A 24,195-nucleotide genomic window follows, 5' to 3' on the forward strand; every position below is an offset into this window, starting at 1 on the left:
TTTATATAAGAATCACGAGCCGCAGACTGGTGGGACGTACTTCATAAAGGACTCGGGACTCATCGCCCCTCCTTTTTTTTTTTTTTTTTTTTTTTTTTTTTTTTTACCAGACCAGATTTGAGGTCCACCATGTATTATGCATGCTTGCTATCTTCTAAGAGGAGGTCAGTCATCTAGAAGACCACTTTTCTGTGCCATTTTTGGATAATTATATCAGAAGATTTCAGTAATTAAAGATACTGATCTCCGATATCTTTAGGAAAGTCATACAAGGAAAAACCCCATTATAGCCCATCATGCTAAAATAGAAAGGTGAGTAGTACACGGATGACAAGCATTGGAACGATTTCTGTTTCTTCCGACCCCTTCATAAGCGTCACACCAAGTATTCGGCATACCCGACTGTTCTTTTCCCTGCATTGCCGATCTAAGTAACTTTGGGCCTCCCCCTTAAACATACTAGATGTTCTACTGCTTGGATTGTCAGATGGCTAGGACTAGAAGTTTATATTGTTAAATGTTGTTTTTTTATTAAACTCCTTTTATTTCGTCAAAAGAGGCACTTGGACCTCCAGCGACCCGACCTGCTCCCTATGTACTGCTGTATGGTGGTTTCTCTAGAATAAATGCCTTTAGTCGGCTCTGCCCCCCTCTTGTGTGTTGGTTGACGTGAAAGGAAAGGAGAATCTTTTGACACGTCATTGAATTATTCCCAAGGGACTCGTAGATGTAGTAATGCTGGAGACTCCAGGGAAAACTCAATTAATGGATATTTTTTAATGTACTGTATACATATATTCTTAAAATGAAAACCTTTCAAGAAATTGGAATTGACTCTTCACAGCTGATGCTTTCATTGAGTCCCTAAATTTGCCCTCCTGCTAAAATCAGGTCCAAATGAGTCTGCTGCCAGCTGCTGTGTAACACTAGTCTCATGTGACCGTTCAGACCCAGAGGGCATATCTGAGACTTAAAAACAGCACAGAAAATGTTTACTACAAAAAGCACTAGAAAAAAAAATTTAATTGGCTGCTGTAAGCCGCACCAAAACAACTTATAATGGTGACATCCAAAAAAACAAGAGTTGCTCAAATATTTTGCAAGCTTGTTGGTGATCAGACTGTATAGCCTGATCCTACATTTGTTGTTTACTGCCTTTTTTATTGCACAGGGTGCTTAAATCCGGAGAGGAAACCCGTGTCAGAAATTGACATGCAAAGGATTTTGTATCCTCACTACTGCTCAGTCTAAAGATATTTGTTTTTAGGGCACATTTAACGCTATGGATGCTAGGAATTAACTGAATTCTTTGAGGAAGTGCTTTCCAGAGAACTGGTGCAGCATGCGAGAAGACTTGGAGGCTGGATTTAGGTTTTCAATTATGAAAAACGTTATTCCTTACATCTTTAGCAGAACTGAAAGCATCAGTAGTATGGTAGACAGAGATGGGAGAGGAGATGTGGGTTGGTGCAGAACTATGGCTGAGACTGATAGGCTTATGATGTACTCTGTAGTGGAAGGGCAACCAGTGCAATGCAGATGTAGGGTACAGATGGAAGAGAGCCTGACTCTAGCATCAGATTGTATTTTCTTGCATGAAGACTCTCTGTACATTTTGCACGGGTGCTTATATCTAGGGGGTTGAACGGTGTCAGAAATTGACATGCATTGGATATTACATCCTCACTACTGGTCAGTTTCCGTCCAGAAAATTTCAGCATTACATAATTTGCTTCTGCGCAAATCCAAAAGTCAAATTTGCTTTTCTGTGAGAAAATGGTAAATGATCTTAGGAGCGCAGGAGAGAGACTCAGACAAGAGATGGGTTTAAACCACAACGTGTTTCGACGGAGGATCACATGTGACTGTTTTGACTGTTGTGATTGGCTGCTTCCCATTTAAATACTGCGCTCCTAAGACCGTTTTCCATTTTCTCATTGCTCCTATCCTCCATTGGAGGTTTTCGGCTGGAGCTGCGGTCGAGACCTAACATCCTTGTCTGCCCCTGGGTTGCTTCCTAAGCGCTCCTTTATGACCGCTTATCACAGACTCTTATAAATTTGCTTTTCTGTCTTTTTTTGGACCTACCCTAAACCTCTTTGGTAACCTAATAACTTTCCATCTATGACAGTCATTGAAGTCACAGCAGAGAAGAGAATCGGGAGAACTGTGCAGCAGTCCCTCCTAATGTGACTCGATGTGGGAGGGGCAGTAGCAGAGACATGTGATTGGTCAAAGCTCAGCTGATTATACCCGATTGAGGACTTTGCCCCCTCTGCACAGTTATAGAGAGAACTGTCCCTGGTACATTATGTACATGAAAAACTTTACTTTTATACTTGTATGTGAATAGGACACTGGGAAGTAAGTGTTAAGGAAATGTAATATTAGAATCATTTTATTGTGTTTCTGACATCAAATCCCTCAAAACAATAAAAGCCAGGTCATTTTGAATGGGTCAGTGGTTTCCTATTGTGTGGGACGTGTCCTTGTGCAATGGTCACAAAAAGTACTGACGTACATAGGAAAGATGTGACTCAAGCAACACAGAATCCACTCTGGTCAGTGATTTTTAGGTCCTTTTGTTTGATTAATGTGATGAAATATTTAGTGCTGATTTCACCAGACAGTAATGTCGATGGATGGTTTAGTTTTATAGAACTTGCGTTCACAACACTGTGATCTACGAGACTGATGTGTTCATGATATGCAGATTCCCCCCAGTCTATTATTGACAGCTTTTTGCTATGGGGGCTATGGGGTCGCTTAATAACTGGAGTCCAGAGGTGGCATGCATATCATTACTACATTTCCCTTTTTAAATGTGAATTTCTGGCTTTCGGCAGTTGCCACCAGGACTCATTTTGGGATCTTACAGCATATGACTTTGCTGAATCTGCAGAATTAGCACCACAATCCTGCAGCAATTTACAGCACAACAGAGGTGGACGAGATTTCTAATGTAGCAGAAAAGAAATCTGTGAACAAAACTGTATAAACATTTTCCTTCCAGATTTAACACTAACCAAGATGGTAACATTTTCCTTCTGGATTTAACGCTAACCAAGGTGGTTACATTTGCTGTGAATCCGTAGCAAAATCTGCACGTAACATTCGCAGATTTAATTTCACTGGGGATTGGCATCAAAAGCCACATCAGAAATATTCTGCATGGTCTGCAGTTTTATTAAGCGGTTTTCTGTAAGCGCTCTAGGGGAGCCAAGAGATTACTAGAATTTCTCATTTATCTCTTTCTGTAAAGGATTTGGCAGATATTGTGTTTTTGACCAACAAAAAGATGAAAAAATTATTTCGATAAAGAATTTGCTGATAATAAATTGACATTCAGCCTTACATAGCCCCACATGTAAGTAACGTGTCTATCCTTAACCCATTTCAGTGGTCAGAACATGGTGAGCATTCTCCAGCTGGTGCAGACCCTTATGAACGAGGATGAAGAGGATGAGTCGTCATCTACTCGGTAAGTATCATGTATGGTCAGGCGCACTGACTTTTTGCAGACCCCTTCGTTTCATGCAGGGTTGTGGAGTCGGTAAGCCAAACCTGCGACTCCGACTCCTCAATTTCCCTTTCACCGACTCTCCGACTCCCACATATATTGCTTATATTTAAGTGAAAAATGTATTGTAGTACAATGTGAACAAAAGACATTTAATCATTTTTATGATACAATAATCAAGACATTTAGATAGAACATAATATATATTTATTGGATTACAACTTTAGAACACAAAAAACTGTAATTGTAAATATGTAATACACTATGTAATATCGAGATATAGATATATATTCGCTATGTAATAAACAACCGTATGTAAGTGGCAAAAAACAGTTTTCAACAAAAACATACTAAATAACATTTGTGCAGTCTATGAATTTGTTCTAAGAAATAGAATTGCCTCCATCAGATCCTCCTTCATAGATGACCTAAAATCTGACCTAATAATTTTAAGGCCAGAGAACAACCTCTCTACACGAACTTGGGTTGGGGGCAAAGCCGTAACCACATGGGCAACATCTATAACAATTTCCGAGTATAAAGGAATTGCCTCATGCACAGTCAGTTTTGATGAACGGTTGAATTTTTCTTTGAGAGCAAGTGAAACATTTTGCTGAAATATGGTCAATCTGCTTGCTATAGGAGACAGAGTGAAATCTTTTTCCTTGCAGCAACACTTTGCCTGCTCCATATCATCCAAATACTTGTCAAAGTCAAACTCCTCATCTGATGAGGATGAAGATATGGCAGCAGTAGCACTGTCAGGACCCAAGTCCTCTTGGGCCTTGCAGTCCTCCTGTAGGCCACTCATCCTAACTGCTACCTCAGTCAGAGCTTCTTTTCCTTTAGTAAGCTGTTGATCATCAAGCAATATACGATGACTTGGGTCCACATAAACAACTGCCAGAAAAATTTTATTTTCTAATAGCTGTGTCTCTCTCCATTTCATTGAAGCAGAAATGCCATCTGCGATTAAATCTCCTCTTTGGGACAGGCAAAATAGCAAGTTCTTCCACTCCATTATGAAAATGCCAGGAGTTAAATCCTCAGCTTGTAATTTTTTAGTCACGGTAAATAGGTGATTGAGCAATTCCTTCAATTCAGCCACCTGTGTCCATTGACCTTCATTTAGGGTTACCTGAGGGTTCGCCATATCTATAAGAAATTTTTTTTAGCCAGGATCAAAACTAGGGGGGCAGAATCTCATACTGCACACCTCAGCTGCTGCAGAACCATATACTGCACACCCCTACACTTGAAAATAAAGCCTGCACCTTAAGATGTGGTGAATGCAGTCTATTTATTCCAACTATCAATTGATGTGTTACTGAAGACGAGCAATGCCTGTCCTGGGCGTCCTTTTGGGCAGCTATGAGGTGTACCTGACTTGTGCCAAAAAAAAAAAGGAGTGTTAGTCTGTGTGCTACCCGGATTTCGTTCTTTTTGGTACAGATAAGATATAGATAGACAGATATGGATAAGTGGATAGAGCAGATTTCTAATCTGCTTTTGCTATTGAAAACATTATCTATGAGCTCAAAAACCTTTCAGGTGATGCGGTTTTTTAAAAAGCTAATCTGCTTTTGCAGCTGAAAAACGTATCCTCAAAAAACGCAGCAAAAACGCTGTGTGTGAATGTAGCCTTAGATCAGGAATAGAACAGCCATTTATAGGACATTTCATAACTTTCCCAAATTCCTAAGAAAAAATATTCAGCACATTCTGCATTGAACTACTGTACCCAATTTATTATATATTTTCGGAGTCGGACCATTTTATTCCGACTCCACCAAAATGAGCTCCGACTCCACGACTCCGACTCAGACTTCACAGCCCAGGTTTCATGTCTGTAATAGTGTAATAGGTCTCGTGAACTTCTCTGGCGTTTCACAAAAAATATAGTTTGAAGAGCCATCTGGGGACTATAGAGAGAGAAGTGACTAGTCCCGCACCCCCACCATCTGGCTTTCCCCCAAATTAGTTGGCTAACCGGTCTTTCACATGTATGTACATCTGGAGAGACCTGTAAATCAACTGGCAACGGTGGTGATTGAAGCGATCCAGGGACTTTGCCAGACTAGTGTCTTCTCTCTTTACAGTCCCAGGTTGGCCATATTAGTACATTTTATGTCGTATCCCCTTCTTTGATACAGACTCAGGATCCAGGCCTGTATCAATCGAGACGCTGGCTGTGTTTCATAGCCATCGTTTTTTTTTTCGAACAGAGTCAAGCTCCACCTGCTGCTGTTAACCACTCAGATGCTGCTATCGGTCTCTATTCCATGTGTCAACTCTCCTGGCCCTCCCTTCCTGGAATGTTAAATCCTTCCTGCTCTTCATGCATGCAAATTGAGGACTTGGTGCAGGACCTCTGTTAACCATTCCTACAGCACCCTGGAATTGCACCCTCCATGTCATGACTGACTTCCCAGCATGTGCAGGGAAGGGTAAGAGGAGATACAAGTTCTTCTCCTCATCCTCTCTGTCATGGCACAGTGGGTATGGTCCCAACCTGCAGTGCAGTAGCATTGATCCATAGCGGTACTGTTTGATAGCACGTTTTTATCATAGTACCTTATGTCTTTGGCATCACCACTATCAAACTGGCCTCCTGATGATCCGTAACAGCTGGGAAACGCATTGTGGCGCATCTTTTCTACGATAAGCCTCCTAAATGGATATATGTTTTTGCATCATTGTACTATATGATGGGACTAACCACCATCCCTGACCGTACGATCATGCTCTAGGTTAGGAAAAAGTAATATCAACAAAAAGTCTTTTATTTCATAAAATTTATACAAAAATATATTTAAATATCTAAGCACATAGCCCAAAACATTTTTTTATATAGTTTACTGCATAGCACTACAATACCATAATTATAACCATCAAAATTAATGAATACATGTAACCAAAATTGTGCTACAAAATTAATAATGCATAAATATAAAGTTAATGTGAAATAGCAAAGACACACCACAATTAAAGGGTTAATATTAACAAAATATAAAGTGCTGGAGTGCAAAAGTTTAATAAACCCTATAAAATGTGCAACAGTGCAAAAAAACTTAATAAAATATGATAAATGCTATAGAAAGTGCTGCGCTGCAATCATATATAAAGTACTGAAAAAATACTAATGCAAATAAATATTAAATTCATAACACTATGGAAAGTGCTGCAGTGCAATGGTCAGGGTACTGGAAAGTATACAAAAATGGGGAAAGTGCTGCAGTGAAAAAAGTGCTGCAGTGCAATAACCAGAGGCACTATGAGTGCTTAATACAAAAAGGTAAAGTGTGGCAATATAGTAACAAATATAGGGGCATAAATTGCCTGAATAAAGAAACGTGCTACCGGTTCCCTACGCGCGTTTCAGCGCTTAGCATTCTTCCGGGAGGCGTGGATAACCCACAGAGTACCTATAGGGGATTGTATCTTTTATCTGTACAAGGTAATATTTCTCTAGTCACCTTCCACGACATCCGTATCGGAGGATGTCTCCCCGCCCTAATGGGGGACAGGAAATGCACAAGAGGTTTAATAACCCTCCCCTTCCTACTACCGCCAGTGTTTTTCCTGTCCCCTATGGGGCATGAAGAGGTCCAGATAGTGCTGCCGTGGCCGGCGACTAGAAGACGGGCTGCTGACGGTCGGGGGCTCCGCTCTCTCCTCTGTGTCCCAGGCCGCTCCCGTCTCCGTCGCGGCATGACTCGGGACCTCCACCCGCCTCTCCTGCACCCCCCCCCCCCCCCCCCCCCCCCCGCGGGGCAAAGCGAGGCGGCGACATGTAGCCGGTGTCCTCGGTGAGCTCCCCGGCGTCGTCCTCCCCAAAGCGGCGGGCGCACCGGAAGTGACGCGGCGCCAAACTTCCGGTTGATCATTCCAGCGTTCCGAGTGGAACGCTTATGCGGCCAGTATGGCGGCCGCTGATAGAGGATGGCGGCGTCTCGGGCCCGAGCTGAAGCACTGCCCCCCCCCCCCCCACACACACACACCGGTCGCCCAAGGTGAACCGAGACCAAGGGGGCAGAGCCAGCGACCCCAGAAGGGGCAGGGGAACAGGACGACCGCTGACAGCTGCGGAATCAGCCGCAAGGAACGGTGATCGAGATTATCCCCACCTGTGGACCAGGGGAGGAGGAGCACAGAACTCGCTGATGGACCTCGGCTATTAAAACCCTGGTCTGGGGTCGTCCAGGTAAGGCCATTTCTGCACTGGTGACTGTGACAGACTGACCATGGACGGCGATAAGCCCTCACGATCTGCTTCTGCGGAGCCCAGAGTTCACCCTCCTACTGTAAGTAGCGGGGTGGGTCCCCCCTTTATTCTGTCCGAATGGTCTCTGAGGTGACTTGGTATGCCTTCTATCTCCGTTTTAGGGAGACAAGGCCCCTGAACCTATTAAGAAACCAAGCTGCAAGTGCGTGTGTGGTACCAAACTTTCCTCGACATATAGGAAGAAACTATGTCAGCCCTGCATGGATGACTTAATACATGCAGAGCAGCCCTCCCTACTGGACAGTATAAAAACCCTCATCGAACATGAAGTCCAAACTTCTTTGATAACTGTTGCCCAGACCCCAACACCACAACCCCCTCCTGCTAGGAAAAGGTAAGCGGCCCCTGGGGAATCTGACTCGGGCGAGATTGATACCTCTAACTCAGAGGATGCATGAGAAGATGAGATTTCCACTTCGCCCCCAAACCCGATAACAAGAAATATTACTTCTCGTCTGAGGACATGGGGGATTTAGTTAGTATGGTAAGGGGCACTATGGGATTGGAGGAGGCGGAAGTGGAATGCTCGCTCTATTCAGGATGAAATGTTTGGGGGACTAAAGCCCAAAGACTAAAAGGGGTTTCCCATTCAGTAAAACATCCGAAACCTGGTTATGCAGGAATGGGCCCTCCCGAGAAAGGGATTAGTGTTCCCTCAGACCTGAGAAATCTGTTTCCCCTAGAGGGAGATTGCTCCCTCTGGGAGGTCCCTAAAGTGGACGTGCAGGTGTCCAGGGTGACTAAGAGAATGGCTCTTCCATTCAAAGATTCGTCTCAGCACAAGGATCGCATGGATCGGAAAACAGAGCCTACTCAGGAAATCCTGGGATGCCTCCACAACCCTGCTCAAGGCCAATATAGCCTCTGTGTGTAACAAGGTCCCTATTTCGCTGGCTGCATACACTGGAAGACCACCTCACTCAGGGAACCTCCAGGGAAGAAATCCTTGACTCTCTTCCACTATTACAAAAAGCAACAGGGTTCCTAGCCGATGCTTCCGCGGAATCCATACGGATAGCAGAAGAGTCTGCGGTCCTCTCCCACTCAGCAAGAAGAACACTGTGGCTGAAATCCTGGGGAGGAGACTTTACGGCAAAAACAAAACTCTATGCGATTCCCTTCCAGGGGAATTACGTGTTTGGCCCAGCTCTGGATGACCTCCTAGAGAAAGCCACGGAAAAAAGATGTCGCTTCCAGATCAAAGGAAATGATTTTCTTGCCGCCCCCCCCCCCCCGTGACCGGCCCTCCCGGAGAGATTTCAAAGGGAAGGGCAAAACGGGCCGGTGGAGTTATCCAAAAGGAGGTTGGGTTCTTCGCACCATTCGCGACGGACTGAGATTGCAATTCGAGAGTCCTCCCCCTCAATGTCTGAGAATAACCTCTCTACAGGCGTACCTCCAAAGATCCTTGCTGTCAGACATAAAGATACTTCTGCAAGCAAGAGCGATCTCCTCAGTGCCACAACAGGAGGTAGGCAGAGGCCACTACTCTCACGTCTTCATAGTCCTAAAACCCTCTAGGAAGCACAGGGTTATTATAAACTTAAAGCCCTTAAACCAGGTGGTGAAGTACAGGCGATTTCAAGATGGAGTCGGTCAAGACAGCAATCCCCCTCATTGGACAAGATTGGGTGATGGCTACAATAGACCTGAGGGACGCTTACTACCACGTCCCGATTCATCCAGACCACAGGAGATTCCTCAGGTTTGTGGTATCCTAGGGGTCCCAGGTCAACCACTACCAATTCAATGTCCTGCCGTTTGGGGTGTCATCAGCCCCTTGTGTATTTACCAAGGTGATGGCAGAGGCAATGATCTTCATTCGCCAGCAGGGGATCTGCATTGTCCCATACCTAGACGACCTTCTAATAATAGCTCCATCCATATTTCGCCTGAACCAGGACGTAGAGAAATCTCTGGAGATCTTGCATTCCTTGGGTTGGATCCCCAACCTGGAGAATTCAGACCTTCATCCCTCAACAAGGAAAAAGTTCTTGGGGATACTCCGGGACTCGGGAAAGCGAACATCCTTTCTACCCAGGGAACGACAGCTCGACCTGGTTCAGAGAGTCTCCAAGTTCAGGGCCCAGAGAGCACCAACCCTGAGAGACTCAATGTCCATGCTAGGTTCGCTTACAGCATGCATCCAAGCCATCTCCTGGGCCCAAGCCCGTACTTGGGTGCTTCAGTCCTACGTACTCCGGTGTTCAAGGAAACACCAGAATATACTGACCAGGAGAACTCCTCTTCCCGGTCATGTGAAGGCGTCTCTTCTATGGTGGCTGAGCCCCCAGAATCTCCCAACAGGGGGGGTCAGCTGGGATCGGCTTCCCCTGAAAATTTTCACCACAGATGCCAGTCAGAGAGGCTGGGGCACTATAGTGGAGAAATCGCACTTCCAGGGGATATGGGTCCCAGACGTCAAAACCAGCTCCTCAAGTGTGAGAGAACTAAGAGCGGTAGAGGAAGTGCTAAAGGCAGCATCAACCCTTGTCCGAAATCATCATGTACGTGTCTACTCAGACAATATGACTACAGTGTCCTACATACGTCGCCAAGGAGGCACAATTTTCCAACCTAAAATTGGTGGCTACAAGAATCTTTTCTTGGGCAGAGAAGCATCTACTGTTCATATCAGCAGTGCGTCTAAGGGCATTGGACAACATGGAGGCAGACTTCCTCAGCAGAAAGGATGTCCATCCCGGGGAATGGAGCCTAGATCAGACAGTCTTTTTGTCTCTGGTCTCAAGATGGGGATATCCCGAGGTAGACCTTTTTGCCAGCAGTCAAAATGCGAAGGTAGAAACATTTTTCTCCCTCAGCCCCACCGACGGAGCATGGAAAGTGGATGCCTTTTCCCATCCGTGGCACTTCGATCTAGCCTACGCTTTCCCTCCGATTCCCATGATAGCAAGAACGCTACAGAAGATACGAGCAGAGCAAGTCACTACAATCCTAGTGGCTCCCTCGTGGCCCTGGAGAGGCTGGTACGGAGCCCTACGAAACATGACACAGGAAGGTCCAATACTTCTGCCCCAGAAAACCAATCTTCACCAGGGTCCTCTGCTGCACCCAGACCCGCGCAAAATGAACTTGGCGGCCTGTCTACTGAAGCCAGAATTCTAAAGGCCTATCTGAAAAAGTAATCCAAACCCTACAAAAGAGTAGGAAACCAGTGACTAACGCCATTTATGGGAAGGTCTGGAAGAAGTTCTCATCTTGGTGCTCCCCAAATTCTCCAGATACCTTCCATCCTAATATTGCACAGATCTTAAAATTTCTTCAGGATGGTCTAGATCTGGGACTCACTCCTAGTACCTTTTTAAAGGTGCAAGTGTCAGCCCTTAGCTCATTCTACGACCAGGACCTAGCAAGCCATCGATGGATCAAACGATTCATAACCTCAGCGTCTAGGATTCGTCCCAGACTCCGTAGCCAGATTCCCCCCTGGGACTTGAACCTAGTTCTCAGGGGCTTGACCAGTGAGCCATTTGAACCACTGTGTTCCACAACTCTGAAAAAATTAACACTAAAAACCGTGTTACTGGTAGCAATTACTACTGCAAGACACACAGGAGAATTTCAGGCCCTTTCAATACAGGAGCCATATTTAACCATCATGGAGGATAGCATCATCCTGAGATTAGATCCCTCCTTTATGCCTAAGGTAGTCTCGAAGTTTCACAGATTCCAGGACATTATATTGCCTTCCTTCTGCCCAAACCACTCCATCTCGAAAGAAGTGTTCCACACCCTCGATGTCCGCAGAGTAGTTCTCTTCTACCTCCAGCAGACGGAGAGTTGGAGGATTGACCAGAATTTATTCATTCAGATTTCAGGTCGAAAAAAAGGCGGCAAAAAATACAATCGCGAATTGGATTAAGCAAGCGATCAACCTCGCCTACTCGTCACAGAACGTTCCCCCTCCTACATCATTTAGAGCCCGCTCTACTCGTTCAGTAGCAACATCGTGGGCAGAAAGAGGGGACGCATCTACAGAGCAGATATGCAGAGCCGCCACCTGGTCGTCTGTCCACACATTCACCAGACATTATAGACTAAATTTCTACAGGGGTTTGGCAGACGTGTTCTGCAGGCTGTTGTCCCTCCCTAAGAAATTAGTTGTTGGTATTTCTCCGATATGGCTGTTGTGGAAAGTGACTAGAGAAAATAGAATTAGTCTTACCAGTAATTCGGTTTCTAGGAACCTTCCACGACAGCACTAATTTCCCTCCCTATCTGATATTCTACTGGATGATTCCTGCACTTTGGTGGTAGCTATACGTGCTAGTGTGTACAGAAAAAACACTAGAGGTAGTAGGAAGGGGAGGGTTATTTAACCTCTTCTGCATTTCCTGTCCCCCATTAGGGCGGGGAGACATCCTCCGATATGGCTGTCGTGGAAGGTTCCTAGAAACCAATTTACCGGTAAGACTAATTCTATTTTTTCCAGGAAATTAGTTCATTTTTTTTCATCTCATATTTTATCTGTTTTCCCACCTGTCTAGATAAAGGGACATATAGGGAAGTAAGGGATAGTTCTCGTTGAGTGGGGGCACCAAAAAAATCGTGCTCTTAGGGTGCCAACCTCCACTGCTAGGCAGGAGTCATTTAGGACTACTGTGGGGTTTTTTCAGATACTTTTTGATTTGAATTTGATCTATGCTCACATCATATTTGTTTTTTTAATCCAATTGTTTGTTACACTGTGTAGGTGTCTTTTAATACTTTATAATAAAACTGTGTCTTTTGGCAACATCTATAATACTTTTATTTCTTAAATCGATATTTAAAATTTGACACCGAAATTGAGGGGTTAAAATTTTTTAAAATAAATTAGTAACATACTTAGTGATTCCAGTTGTACTAGTGTGTGGGGAGGGGGTAATGGTTCTTCTTGTGGAGGCCACCAGCTTGGTAAGGGACTCCTATAGCCAAGGCAATGCTGCCTGGGAAAACAGGTATGCAAATTAGACCTCTTCAAAACCAGAGTCTCTAGCGCCACCTTTTGCTGGTCGCTAACCTGTCAGTCAGGAAGCCTTGTAACTCAAATAAAAAGCCATCATTTGTCCAAAAAGGGAAAAAGACACCGGATGCCCCTATCCACATTAGAGTAACGTCGTTCGAACCTGCTGAAAGCAATGGGTTCGGCCGATGGTCTAATGTGTATGAGGACCTCCGACAGATGATGCTGGAGGAGATAATGATCCAGCATGTCGGATTGCTGACTGCTGATCTTTTTGTCCTTTAAGAGAGAAGCTGATGTCTGGCAGCGACTGTCTCATAGAGAACACAGGAGCGCTCGCTCGGCCAGATGAGTGCTCCTGTGTATGAGACAGTCAGGTGAGAGAGCTGCCGGGCGAAGCATTGTAGCAAAGTGCATGAAAGGCTTCATCCAGTGCACAGCGGGGTACTAATTAGCTGGGTGGAAGGGCCTTTGACGTGGCCTTGGTTCTAAAGTGTACTGTTTCTCCTGGCGGAACCAGCTGCCGCTGTAGGGAGTCTTAAAGGGTTGGATATTGACTAATGGGGTAACCGACAGTAAGAGGGGGCACTACAGACACCCTAAGTTGTGCTAGAAATGGCTCATCCTTTCCGTGTGTGATTGTTATAATAGGAGATATATAATGTACATATTGTACTGTAGTAAGACATGGAGTGAGATCAAGGCCGCCAGAAGGGAAATGTGAAGGTATTGCCCAAATTAGATGTCAGGCTTTTTTTTTTTTTTTTTTTTAAATGTCCTTTAGGAAAAAGGTAAGGGGCGATGTGATTGTGTTTTTAAGGTCATCTGTTCCTCTTTATTTAATTTGCAGTAGTTTTGAAAATCACCTCTAGCTTTTACAGCATAGCAAATCTTGACCTGAATCAGCGGCCTGCCGAGAATTGCATGGAAATGTGCTAGGAATGAATATTTCAGGGAGATGGGCACAGTCCCATGTTGGGTTATCTGTCTCCTCTTCTGGAGAGGGAGCGATTCCAGCATAAATTGTGCCGTTCTTGTAGCGCGTTCTGCCGCCATACCGCTCAGATGGCACAGAAGTGCTCTGTAATCCCATCCATTATTAGATTTGTGTGTCAGATTTGCAGAGCTTATACGCCACTCCGGTTGTGGTGGGACTGTAATAGGTCAAGTAGTAATGATATATTTGCTGGAGCTCAGAAACGTCAGTCATCGGGGCCGAGTCAGTGACTCATCGAGCTGTGCTATTATCAGCTATATTGCTACAATAGGAATGTCACTCATCCGGTTGGGGCCTTTGCATCTCTCGCTTTGATGTATTTTAAAAGCGGTAATATCTTATGCACGATGTATAATGTATGTGCATGTCATTATATTTTAGCCGAATTCAGAATGTCGGGGAGCAGGGTCATATGGCGCTGCTGGGGCACAGTCTGGCGGCATACATCTCCGTACTGGACAAGGACAGGCTCCGAAAATTGACCACAAGAATTCTTTCGGACACTACTCTGTGGCTTTGTAGACTATTCAGGTACTTGCACTGTTCAGATCATTTATAAGCATGTTAGACCAGTCGGTACAGACAGCCGCAGACCTCCTGACCCGAACTCAGCAGCCTCGTAGGGCTAAGAGACATGCGGACCCTCCTGACATTGCAGTCTGTTCCCGAAACCGGCCCAACCTGGCACACCGCTGTCCCTTTACTACTATCCTATCATTGGGCTCTGTTCAGACATGTATTATATTGAGCTGCCACTACAGCCACGGTGGCTTCACTTGTAATAATAATCTTTATATTTCGCCAACATATTCTGCAGCGCTTTACAGTATGTGTGTGTGTATATGTGTATAATATATATATATATATATATATATATATATATATATATATATATATATATATACAATCCCGTCTGTTTACCATATATGTACTGGGGAATCCCGTCTGTTTACCATATATGTACTGGGGAATCCCGTCTGTTTACCATATATGTACTGGGGAATCCCGTCTGTTTACCATATATGTACTGGGGAATCCCGTCTGTTTACCATATATTAGCATTTGCAATCATACCTTCAAATGGTATGTTTCAAAATATGGCATCAGTGAAATATATAGTGTATTAATTGTTTCAGACTCTCAGGGGTAAGTTACTAAATAAATATATAAAATTACATACATACTTCTCCAATAATCCCTGACATATATAACTTACAGGATTTCTTTTTTTTTATCTCAGCAGCATGCATGTTTTTCCTTTAATATGTCCATAGAAACAACACTTATTTGCTCCCTGAGGAAGCGAGCGATGCGAAACGTGTGTTGGGGAAGTGGTGCGGTGTGTTCCTGGATATGAATAGAACTATAATAACACTATATATTTCACTGATGCCGTATTATAACACTTACAATTTAAATATATGACTGTAAATTATAACACACACAATTTAAATATATGACTGTAAATGCTAATATATGGTAAACCGTGTCCATTATGGTGAATAGCACAAGCATACGACTATATAAATTTTATTAATGGAGAGCTACCACTGTATAGCACCCCCATCACCATGGTCTTTCACCAGTGACCACATTTTTTGAACCTCATTATTTGTTTTTAATTTATTAAAATAACAGATTTTGTAATTTTTATCCAGCTTTTCTGGACCTGGTTGTTCTTTGTCCTGACTATATAACGTTGCAAAAATGCAGCGTAGCCGAAGCCCAATGTTAATGGTCATATTCTATTTTATTTCCACAAATTTTGGTTTTGGAGCAGTTAATCCTAGAGCGTATCTCTACCCCAGTCATGTATATTACTGTACAAAAGTTTCTATTGTTTTACAGGTATGAAAATGGTTCTGCCTATTATCACGAGGATGATCGCGAGGGCCTTCTTAAAGTGTGTAGACTTGTCATCCATTCCCGCTATGAAGACTACACAACTGAAGGATTCACTGTCCTCTATAACAAACAGCCTGTTATCTATATGAGCGCTGCTTCAAGACCTGGCCTCGGACAGTACCTTTGTAATCAGGTAAAAAACGTTCACAGATAAAGTATACATATAAGCTGTGTGTATATAACCCCAAAAGGCATTAACGGTTTATTAGGCTTTTGACTAGATAAGATTGGATCTTTTTAAATTTAAAATTTGACAGGTTCCAGAATATTTCACAGAAATTGCACCTGCAGCAAATCAATCTACTTTGAATTGCAATATTGCAAAGCCTCCAATTGCCCTGGAAAGACGTGTATAATAGTGATGAGCGAACGTGCTGGGATAAGGTGTTATCTGAGCATGCTCGGGTGCTAAGTGTCTTCGGTGTGCTCTAATAATATGTTTGAGTTACCAGCGGCTGCTCGTCTCCCGGCTGTTAGACAGGTGCAACGCATGCAGGGATTCCTGTGTGTTAGACAATCCCAGCATGTGTTGCAGCTGTCTAACAGCCATGAAATATGCAGCTGTGGAGTCTCGAACATATTATTTGAGCACGCCGAACTCGCTCAGTTAGCACCAGAGCATGCTCGGATAACACCTTATCTGAGCACGTTTGCTCATTACTAGTGTATAACGCTCCAAAGGCTCGTAGGTCTGTATCCATCCCTATTAATGCTATTTAATAGTGATGACTGAGTATACTCGTTCGGCTTTTCCCGATCATGCTCGGCTGATCTCCGAGTATTTTGGCGTGCTCTGAGATTTAGTTTTCGTCACTGCAGCTGCGTGATTTGCGGCTGCTAGACAGTCTGAATACATGTGTGGAATTCCTAACAAACAGGCAATTCCCACATGTATTCAGGCTGTCTAGCAGCTGCAAATCATGCAGCTGTGGCGACAGAAACTAAATCTCCGAGCACGCCAAAATATTCGGAGATCACCCGATCGAGTATACGCGCTCATCACTACTATTTAATGTTAGATCGCCTGTGAGAGATGGTATCAGGTACTAAGCAGCAGCCCATTTAATAGTACAGGGCATTTGCAGACTTTTCATGTTGCTTTATTCTTTTTAAATTAAAAGACGGTCCAAATATTTTCCACTTTAATAACTTCTGGTCAGGCTGGACACTGAGTCGTACTGACTGTGTCGCTGTCAGTGGTAACCTCATACTAGTGAGACAAGTCCTGTGCCATGTATTCCATAATACACTCTTGTTTCTACCTCTACTTTGTCTTTTGAAACTTTTTCTTTTACCATACGTTTTGTCCAATGCTAGTTAACTTTTTAGATAATTTTTAACCCAAAAAGGGACGTAATATGAAATGATGCAGTAGATGGGTACATGTACAGAAAGTAAAGAATGTGTGCAAAAGCAGACATGTACGGTTAACTGACTACAATTTTATTTTTTCTATTTAACAAAATTCAACCCCCTTCTCAAAATTGGCTTAGTAAGAAATAAGTTGGGTATACGTCCAAACCGCCGGCACCCCTAACAGGGTGCTGTATTACCCTGCTGTATACAGATGTAAAATCTGACTAGTAAAACCGGTGTGCAAGCAAAATGTTTGCAGCACAAATATTTTTGTGAGGTACACAGTCGTGGTTAAATGTCTAGATATTGGGGAGTTTTCTCTTGAATTATCAAATAACAATTGGTCCCCCCTTCACAAAAAAATTATTGCACAAGGGATGAAAAAGCTTAGTACAGTTGCTTGTGACAAGCAAGCGCTCCTTCTGACTTATTTCAGATTTATTTTTCTGTGCCACCTACTAAGAAATGAAAATTTGTAATTGAAATGCAACAAGACAGATGCTAGCTACAGTATAGAATGTATTAATCACACTAGCACCGCTGCTGCTTGCACCTCTCCTATCTCTCTCCCTCGATCAATTGAATCTCTGCATTATTCTCAGACTACTACTATCCTCATCTTCACTGTAACAGTTATACAACACATTTTTGTCTGGAGTATTTGTCCAATGTTTACAGGCTTTCTCTACCTGTCCCTATTGCATGAGCTGTGAGCTCTTACAATCACCCTCAAATGACTGCTGCATTCCTTGCCTTAACTTTTATACAGGCGATTACAGTTCCTCCTGATTGCCTGTAGTTACACCATGCGATTTGATGGCTGCAATGCAATACGGGACTTTCCCGTAATGTTTCAATGCCCCCGCACGGTCACGCCTGAGGTCATTTCAGCCTCTGTGACTGATGCAATCTTTTGGGCATAAGTTTCAGATCGATTCCATTACCTCTAGTATTCACATATTTGAGTATTTGGTAATTTTATGTCTTTTCATTCCTTTTCAGCTTGGGCTTCCGCTGTCGTGCTTGTGTCGTGTGCCTTGTAATACAATGTTTGGATCCCAGCATCAAATGGTAATTTTTTTGGCTCTTCATTGGGGGGATATAGACGACTAAGAAAAGATGATAATGTGGCTGTCTGTTTCTGCTGTAGTGAATGATTTGTGGGTCTATTCTATGGGCTCTCTGTCATATAAAATGTGAAAACTGTCTCCATTCTAACTATATAGTAGTAAAAGGAATTTGTGTGCATGTTTTTTCTATGTAATTCGAGGGCAGCATGAGGTAGGGACTGAAACACAGGTATCAGCAATGTGTCCCTTATCATGCTGTGTTGTTTCCATACAATGAAGGTTTTATCACCAGGAGATTATCACTGCTGAGTCCATAGTGCAGATGAGTCCTGGTCTAGCCACGCCCCCTACTCTAAGCAGCTCACTGACAATAGACAATGTACATGCAGAGCCAGCTGTGGGTGGGTGCAGCTTTCTGAGCTCAGCTACATGCAATGTCTTAAAAACTCTGTCACAACTGCTGCATCCAATAAGTGATGCATCGCTGGAATCAGGGTCTTTTCCTATATTATGCAGAATGTTTATTGAAGCCACTAACTGACCAGCCGAAAATACTCGTGTAATGTGTTGGTAATGTCTGTCCTTACAGTGTGGGTTATGGTTCACTGTGCAGGATTGCAACCCAAGATCCTGAACAGCTGACTAACATGATGGACAAAATGGATATTTGACCTCTGCTGGGGTCACGCAGCAGAATCCAGATTTGCTCAGCTATGTGGCATCTCCTATTACTGGTAGCCACACCATACATGTTGCCATTGTCTGTAAACATACTATATAATCAGAGTTTATCCCAGATCCGATACCCGTGTACACAATGTCTATTTGTAGGTAAGAGTTGGTAGCAATTTGGATCTCGCCACAATTATATGAAACTGAAAAGATGAGAAACATTGAAATGCCGAAGTGATAATTTATTATGTCTTGTCTGCTTTGATTTCTCTTCTCTCTCTAGGATGTGGCCTTGTTGGAGCGTCTTTTGAAAGAAGACCTGCAGTCCGGGAAGTTACCCCTCTTATTAGTGGCCAATGCTGGTGCGTTCATTTCACGCTTTGTTTTGTATGTTTTATTGTTACTTATATTACTAATGCTTATTAGAGAGATTTCATAATTGCACATAGCTAGTAATTCAGTAAATGTCTCTGTGTGATGTGGACTGTAAAGGGTATTGGGTTGGCTGGAGCACTATCAGGGGTAACAGGAGTCAAGGGATCTCGTTCTCAGACGCACTCCTGGCAAATGTAGGTTGCCAATCGCCGCTGGTGAGCAAGCGGCAATGATGCAAGCCGATTGGCAGTCGTTTAATGACCCGTTTATATAGGCCAACAAGCGTGTGCACACAGAACGATTGTTAATACATAGAATCTCATTATTTTCAGCAGCACATGTCCTGTTTACACAGAACAATGTCCTGTCAAGAATGATAATCTTTAAAGAGGTTGTCAAGTACTTGTTCATTGATGTCCTATCCTTGCGATAGGTCATCAATGTCTGATTGGTTGGGGTCCGACGCCCAGCCCCCCCACTGATTAGCTGCGGCGGCACCAGTCGGAAATACTCACTAGCCAAGCTGCTCAGTCTACTGTAGAAGCCGCGGCAGGGTACTGCACATATGGCCCCTATTGATTTGAAAAGAAGACGGATGTGTAGTACCCTGCCACGGCCTCTCATTAACCTGAGCAGCTCGGCTAGCGACCCAATGAAAAAGTGGTGGACAACCTCTTTAAGCCTGCTTAAACATAATAGCACCCAATGAACTAGTGTTTTGCGTGTTTTTTAGGAGGTTGCTGGCCTGCTTAACCCCTTCACGACCTTTGACGCCACGTAGGCGTCATGAAAAGTCGTGCCAGAACGGCCCATGACGCCTATGTGGCGTCATTACTTTAAAGCCCCCCTGCGGGTCGGGTGACCTAGGTCACTGAAAGGTCCCCCGACCCGCAGATACAGGGGGCTTTGTTCTTCGCCACAGGGGGCGTGGCTTCGCCCCCACGTGGCTACGATCGCTGTGATTGGCTGTTAAAAGTGAAACAGCCAATCAGAGCGATAGTAATATTTCATCAATGAAAATTGATGAAATATTACAATCCAGCCATGGCCGATGCTGCTGTAGCATCGGACATGGCTGGAGACACCGATTCCACCCCCCCCACCGGCGATCGCCCCCCCCCCCGCAACTGAATGACAGCGGCGATCTGCCGCCGCTGTCATCATCTGCCCCCCTCCCATTCCCTCTACTCCCCGCCAGCTTCCGATAACCCCCTCACCCCATCTCGCCTCCCCCGGCACCTTCTAAGTCCCCCTGTCGCTCCCGGTGTCCGGCGGGTCCGGTTCATGGGCGCCGCCATATTGAAAATGGCGGGCGCATGCGCAGAGCGCCCGCCCGAATCTGCCAGCTGCAGATTCCATTCTTTCATTTTGATCACTCTCACAGTGATCAAAATGAAAGAAAAAGTAAATAAACCCCCCGATCATCACCCCCATAGGTAGGCACAACTAATAAAGTAAAGAAAATATTTTTATTTTTATTTTTCCATTAGGGTTAGGGTTGAAAAGAGGGTTAGGGTTAGGGTTGGAAAGAGGGTTAGGGTTGGAAAGAGGGTTAGGGTTGGAAAGAGGGTTGGGGTTGGAAAGAGGGTTGGGGTTGGAAAGAGGGTTGGGGTTGGAAAGAGGGTTGGGGTTGGAAAGAGGGTTGGGGTTGGAAAGAGGGTTGGGGTTGGAAAGAGGGTTGGGGTTGGAAAGAGGGTTGGGGTTGGAAAGAGGGTTGGGGTTGGAAAGAGGGTTGGGGTTGGAAAGAGGGTTGGGGTTGGAAAGAGGGTTGGGGTTGGAAAGAGGGTTGGGGTTGGAAAGAGGGTTGGGGTTGGAAAGAGGGTTGGGGTTGGAAAGAGGGTTGGGGTTGGAAAGAGGGTTGGGGTTGGAAAGAGGGTTGGGGTTGGAAAGAGGGTTGGGGTTGGAAAGAGGGTTGGGGTTGGAAAGAGGGTTGGGGTTGGAAAGAGGGTTGGGGTTGGAAAGAGGGTTGGGGTTGGAATGAGGGTTGGGGTTGGAATTAGGGTTAGGCTTGTGGTTAGGGATGGGTTAGGGCTGTGGTTAGGGGTGTGTTGGGGTTAGGGTTGGAGTTAGAATTGAGGGGTTTCCACTGTTTAGGCACATCAGGGGGTCTCCAAACGCGACATGGTGCAACCATTGATTCCAGCCAATTTTGCGTTCAAAAAGTTAAACGGTGCACCCTCCCTTCCAAGCCCTGACATGTGCCCAAACAGTGGTTTACCCCAACATATGGGGTATCAGCGTACTTAGGAAAAATTGCACAACAACTTTTGGGGACTAATTTCCCGTGTTACCCTTGGGAAAATAAAAAATTGGGGGCTAAAAAATTATTTTTGTGGAAAAAAATGATTTTTTCATTTTCACGTCTCTGCATTATAAACTTCTGTGAAGCACTTGGGGGTTCAAAGTGCTCACAACACATCTTACATACGTTCCTTGGAAGGTCTAGTTTCCAAAATGGGGTCACTTGTGGGGGGTTTCCACTGTTTAGGCACATCAGGGGCTCTGCAAACGTAATTACGACCGCAGACTATTCCATCAAAGTCTGCATTTCAAAACGTCACTACTTCCATTCCGAGCCCTGACGTGTACCCATACAGTGGTTTTCCCCCCACATATGGAGTATCAGCGTACTCAGGACAAACTGTACAACAACTTTCGGGGTCCAATTTCTCCTGTTACCCTTGTGAAAATAAAAAATTGAGAGCTAAACAAATCATTTTTTGAGGGAAAAAAAAATTATTTATTATTTTCATGGCTCTGCGTTATAATCTTCTGTGAAGCACTTGGGGGTTCAGTGTGCTCACCACACATTTAGGCAACTTCCTTATGGGGTCTAGTTTCCAAAATGGGGTCACTTGTGGGGGGTTTCCACAGTTTAGGTACATCAAGGGCTCTGCAAATTTAACATGATGCCCGCAGACCATGCCATCAAAGTCAGCATTTCAAAATGTCACTACTTCCCTTTCGATCCCTGACGTGTGCCCAAACAGTGGTTCCCCCCCACATATGGGGTACCAGCGTACTCAGGACAAACTGGACAACAACTTTTGGGGTCCAATTCATCCTGTTACTGTTGTGAAAAAAAATTGTGGGCTAAAAATCTTTTTTTTTTTTTTTTTTGAGGGAAAAAAATGATTTTTTATTTTCACGGCTCTGCGTTATAAACTTCTGTGAAGCACTTGGGGGTTCAAGGTGCTCACCACACATCTAGAGAAGCTCCTTGGGGGGTCTAGTTTCCAAAATGAGGTCACATGCCGGGGGTTTCTACTGTTTAGGCACGCAGGGGCTCTGCAAATGTAACATGACACCCTCAGACCATGCCATCAAAGTCAGCATTTCAAAATGTCACTACCTCCCTGCTGAGCCCCGACGTGTGCCCAAACAGTTGTCCCCCCCCACATATGGGGTACCAGTGTACTCAGGACTAACTGTACAACAACTTTTGGGGTCCAATTTATCCTGGTACCCCTGTGAAAATAAAAAATTGCGGACTAAAAATATTTTTTTTTAAGAAAAAAAAATATTTTTTATTTTCACGGCTCTGCGTTATAAACTTCTGTGAAGCACCTGGGGGTTCAAAGTGCTCACTATGCATCTAGATAAGTTCCTTAGGGGGTCTAGTTTCCATACTGGGGTCATTTGTGCGGGAGCTCCAAAGTTTAGGCACACAGGGGCTCTCCAAACACGACATGGTGTCCGCTAACGATTGGAGCTAATTTTCATTTCAAAAAGTCAAATGGCACTCCTTCCCTTCTGAGCCCTGCCGTGCGCCCAAACAGTGGTTCCCCCCCACATATGTGGTACCAGCGTACTCAGGACAAACTGGACAACAACTTTTGTGGTCCAATTTCTCCTGTTACCCTTGTGAAAATAAAAAATAGCGTGCTAAAAAATCTTTTTTGAGGAAAAAAAATGATTTTTTATTTTCACTGCTCTACGTTATAAACTTTTGTGAAGCACTTGGGGGTTCAAAGTGCTCCCTACACATCTAGATAAGTTCCTTAAGGGGTCTTGTTTCCAAAATGGTGTCACTTGTGGGGGAGCTCCAATGTTTAGGTACACAGGGGCTCTCCAAACGCGACATGGTGTCCGATAACGATTGGAGCGAATTTTCCATTCAAAAAGTCAAATAGCGCTCCTTCACTTACGGACCCTGCCGTGCGCCCAAACAGTGGTTTATGACCACATATAAGGTATCTGTGCACTCAGGAGAAATTGCCCAACACATTTTAGGATCCATTTTATCCTGTTGCCCATGTGAAAATGAAAAAACTGAGACCAAAAGAAAATTTTTGTGAAAAAAAAAAAAAAAGTACTTTTTTTTTTTTTTTTTTACCGATCAATTTGTGAAGCACCTGGGGGGTTCAAAGTGATCACTATGCATGTAGATAAGTTCCTTGGGGGGTCTAGTTTCCAAAATGGGGTCACTTGTGGGGAAGCTCCAGTGCTTAGGCGCACAGCGACTCTCCAAACGCGACATGGCAAGCGCTAAATATTCCAGCATATTTTCCATTCAAAAAGTCAAATGTGCTCCTTCCCTTCCGAGCCCTGCCGTGCGCCCAAACAGTGGTTTATGACCACATATGAGGTATCAGTGTACTCAGGAGAAATTGCCCAACAAATTTTAGGATCCATTTTATCCTGTAGCCCATGTGAAAATGAAAAAAATTAATGATAAAAGAAAATTTGTGGTGCAAAAAATAAAATGTCCATTTTTTCCTTCCACGTTGCTTTAGTTCCTGTGAAGCACCTGAAGGGTTAATAATCTCCTAGAATCTAGTTTTGAGTAGCTTGAGGGGTGCAGTTTTTAGAATGGTGTCACTTTTGGGTATTTTCTGCCATATAGACCCCTCAAAGTGACTTCAAATGTGAGGTGGTCCCTAAAAAAATGGTTTTGTAAATATTGTTGTAACAATGAGAAATCGCTGGTCAACTTTTAACCCTTATAACTTCCTAACAAAAAAAAAAATTGTTTCCAAAATTGTGCTGATGTAAAGTAGACATGTGGGAAATGTTATTTAGTAACTATTTTGTGTCACATCACTCTCT

At 44.0% G+C, this 24,195-nt stretch overlaps 1 protein-coding gene across 3 annotated transcripts in view; it reads left to right on the plus strand.

Moving 5' to 3' along the window:
- The window catches only part of PDXDC1 (pyridoxal dependent decarboxylase domain containing 1), a 123,030-nt gene that overhangs the window by 50,209 nt on the left and 48,626 nt on the right, over positions 1-24,195 (plus strand). For 2 of the 3 annotated variants that reach the window (XM_073542925.1, XM_073542926.1), the window contains exons 4-8: positions 3,401-3,481; positions 14,150-14,299; positions 15,617-15,806; positions 18,032-18,100; positions 19,055-19,133. In XM_073542925.1, coding sequence (XP_073399026.1) covers positions 3,401-3,481; positions 14,150-14,299; positions 15,617-15,806; positions 18,032-18,100; positions 19,055-19,133 — 569 coding nt within the window. The remainder of the gene's footprint in view (positions 1-3,400; positions 3,482-14,149; positions 14,300-15,616; positions 15,807-18,031; positions 18,101-19,054; positions 19,134-24,195) is intronic. The other variant, XM_073542927.1, reaches the window with a different exon arrangement.

The sequence above is a fragment of the Dendrobates tinctorius genome, unplaced genomic scaffold (genome assembly GCF_039654945.1).
Source record: "Dendrobates tinctorius isolate UK_male_01 unplaced genomic scaffold, ASM3965494v1 ptg000129l, whole genome shotgun sequence".
In the NCBI taxonomy this organism is placed as follows: domain Eukaryota; kingdom Metazoa; phylum Chordata; class Amphibia; order Anura; family Dendrobatidae; genus Dendrobates; species Dendrobates tinctorius.